Source organism: Rutidosis leptorrhynchoides, chromosome 7, assembly GCF_046630445.1.
Source record: "Rutidosis leptorrhynchoides isolate AG116_Rl617_1_P2 chromosome 7, CSIRO_AGI_Rlap_v1, whole genome shotgun sequence".
Lineage (NCBI taxonomy): Eukaryota > Viridiplantae > Streptophyta > Magnoliopsida > Asterales > Asteraceae > Rutidosis > Rutidosis leptorrhynchoides.
Window position 1 is genome coordinate 326180898 of NC_092339.1, and position 2716 is coordinate 326183613.

At 37.2% G+C, this 2716-nt stretch overlaps 1 protein-coding gene across 1 annotated transcript; it reads right to left on the reverse strand.

Moving 5' to 3' along the window:
- Nucleotides 1-713: 713 nt before the first annotated feature.
- Nucleotides 714-1418, reverse strand: LOC139860273 (F-box/kelch-repeat protein At3g06240-like). Its single transcript, XM_071849040.1, has one exon. It carries the CDS (start codon nucleotides 1416-1418, stop codon nucleotides 714-716), a length of 705 nt encoding a protein of 234 aa, XP_071705141.1.
- Between the last annotated feature and the right edge of the window lie 1298 nt (nucleotides 1419-2716).

Sequence of the window (2716 nt, forward strand, 5' to 3'; positions counted from 1 at the left end):
AACTCCTCTTCAAATATGGCTTTGTATCATAACATCTTCGCCCAACACGGAATATGAGAAGTGTTAGTGTACGCTAAGATTCAGCTAGCTAATAGATTAGTGTATTAATCTGAATTGTATTAATCTGAATTGAATTCTGGCAAAGACATAGGGAAATGTAAGTACCAAGTACTAAAACCATTTGATTTTGTTGCTCGTAAGAGTTCAACAGGCGCATCTTTGTATGGCATGAGCAACCCAAAGTGCATGATTATCCCTAGAACCGGGAACAATACCATACTCGCTTCCTACCAAGCATAACGTAAGCAAGATAAAACCATTTCAACTAAAACTTAATTGCAACCAGTGTTGTATTGCAGAACTTGGAATTACTAAGAGAGTACTCAGTTTTGTAGCTCGGGGAGTACTCGACAAGTACTTGGTCAAACTTGGTCAAACTCAGTCAAAAATCGGGATTACTTGATCATGCTTAGTCCACACGGGATATGATTTAGGGTCATATATAGGCAGTAACACCACAACATCATAGATTGATCCACATTCAACAGAAAGATTATCCTAAAAATCTACCAAGAGCAATACCAAAGAACACATACAGATTAATTACGTGTATACATGCGACAAATATAGAGTATAGAAATCAAGCCAGTATATAAATTAGAAAAAAAAAAAAAAAAAATACTAAGCTTAATTACTTATATAAGCATACCCCTTTACTTGATTCGTAAATTTGGAGACACAAAGCTTTCAGTAAAGCAATCATGATTAATCTTCAACAGATCACGACAAAAGTCCACATTTTCATCTATCACATTTTGGTTGTTGCCACCAACCGGAATTTGGCGAATACCAGCTAACGTGTTCAGATAACGACTTTCTTTATGGTTAGAAATCATTGTTTGTAATAACGTGCAATACTCATGGTTTCTTCGATCGTGTAAAAGATCAATCCAAGATTCTTTTACCCCATACTCATTCATCAACCAAACTTGACCTTTGTTTTTAACAACAACCATACCAAGCTTTCCACCAATACCAACAAGTTCGCAGCAAACACTATTATCAACAACAATATCAATATCATCAGGTGACGCCAATTCCTTAAAAGTTTCAGTTGCTAAATTAAAACCTAAAATTAGCCCTAAACCATCCGAACGTTTCTTAGCTAACCAATGAAGAATCCCGTTAACATAAACACCTGGCGAACGGACTATGTCACAATAATCTTTTAAACAATTAGTCACTCGTACACAAGAACTATTACTTCTAAAACTACGAACATAAAAAGACAGAGTTTCCAAGGAGACAGTAACAAACTTGTAATCATCAGTTACTGAATCATAACCAAATCCATACCTAATGTGCTCTTTTTTGATATCTTCAATCGTCTTACATCTAATACATTTAGGTAATTTCATTAGCTCCCTAGTTGTTGGATTTAAAATATGAATTTTATTTTTACTACCTTTGTCCAGAGCTGACACCAACACAAGGCCATTACAAGAACCATGTATAGTGATGGATCGTGCATTCAAGTTACATGTTGTTGGTGTTTTTCCATGGTGATCAAGTGTGAATAATTCAGAAGAAGAAAAGTAATCTGCGGGGGAGACATATATGAGGTGATTTCGGTCGAGGGTTTTATGATGGTTTTTGATGAATTGTGGCGATGAAAGTTGAGATAGCCAGTCCTTTGAAACGCACCTGAATCGACCAATTAATTTGGCCAAAACACGATACAGGTGTATGAGTGGAATTGTGATGTTGCATTCAGACGCCGTTGCCGTTTTGGAGGCCATCGTTTTGTAAGGGTTTCAATTCGAGAGAGACTTTACTACTCCGTATATATTCACGATTTTTATTTTTATTTTTTATTTTTTTCAAATGGCAAAGATTATATTAATAAACAAGGTCAATACAAACGAAGGCACAAGGAATCTGTTAGGAAGAGAGGATCGCCTGGACGTTGGGAGATACAAATTTGAGAGAAAAACAACTCTATTACTCACAAAAATAGATTTACAGAGTATTACAAAAACTCTTACAAAAAAAACTCTCAAACTCACACACACTCTCTAGGTTGTGATTACACTTCTCTGAGTGATTTGGGATGATTTACAATTGAGGTTTGCACCTCTATTTATAGTAAAAATTCTATGGCGGTGGAAGGGTGTGAACGGAGATGGTGGGCGGCCGTCATCGTGTTCATCTTTGCTTCTTCTACATGGTGTTCAAAGAAGGCTACTTTGAACATCTAGAAGGTGAGCTTCTAGATTGTAGGCTGGAAACTTTCAATTCTCCCCCTCCAGCCGAATCCACGAACATTCCAGTTATGTCTCTGCATAACTCCAACTTCTCTCGAGTCACCACCTTTGTTAACATATCCGCAGGATTCTCCTTTGTATGGATCTTCACTAGTCTCAACAGCTGTCGATTAATTACCTCGCGTATCCAATGATAGCGAATATCAATATGTTTTGTACGGGAATGGTACATGGAGTTCTTGCTCAAATCTAGAGCACTCTGACTGTCACAATGTACCTTGTACTCCTTTTGCTTGATTCCAAATTCTTGGAGATAACGCTTTAACCACAACATTTCTTTTCCAGCTTCTGCGGCAGCAATATACTCTGCTTCAGTTGTGGATAATGCAACAAACCTCTGTAGTCTTGACTGCCATGAAACAGCTCCCCCTGCAAAAGTGTAAATGAATCCT

Coding starts and splice junctions, on each gene's coding strand:
- LOC139860273 (XM_071849040.1), bottom strand. CDS start 1,418: ATGAAATTACCTAAATGTATTAGATGTAAGACGATTGAAGATATCAAA.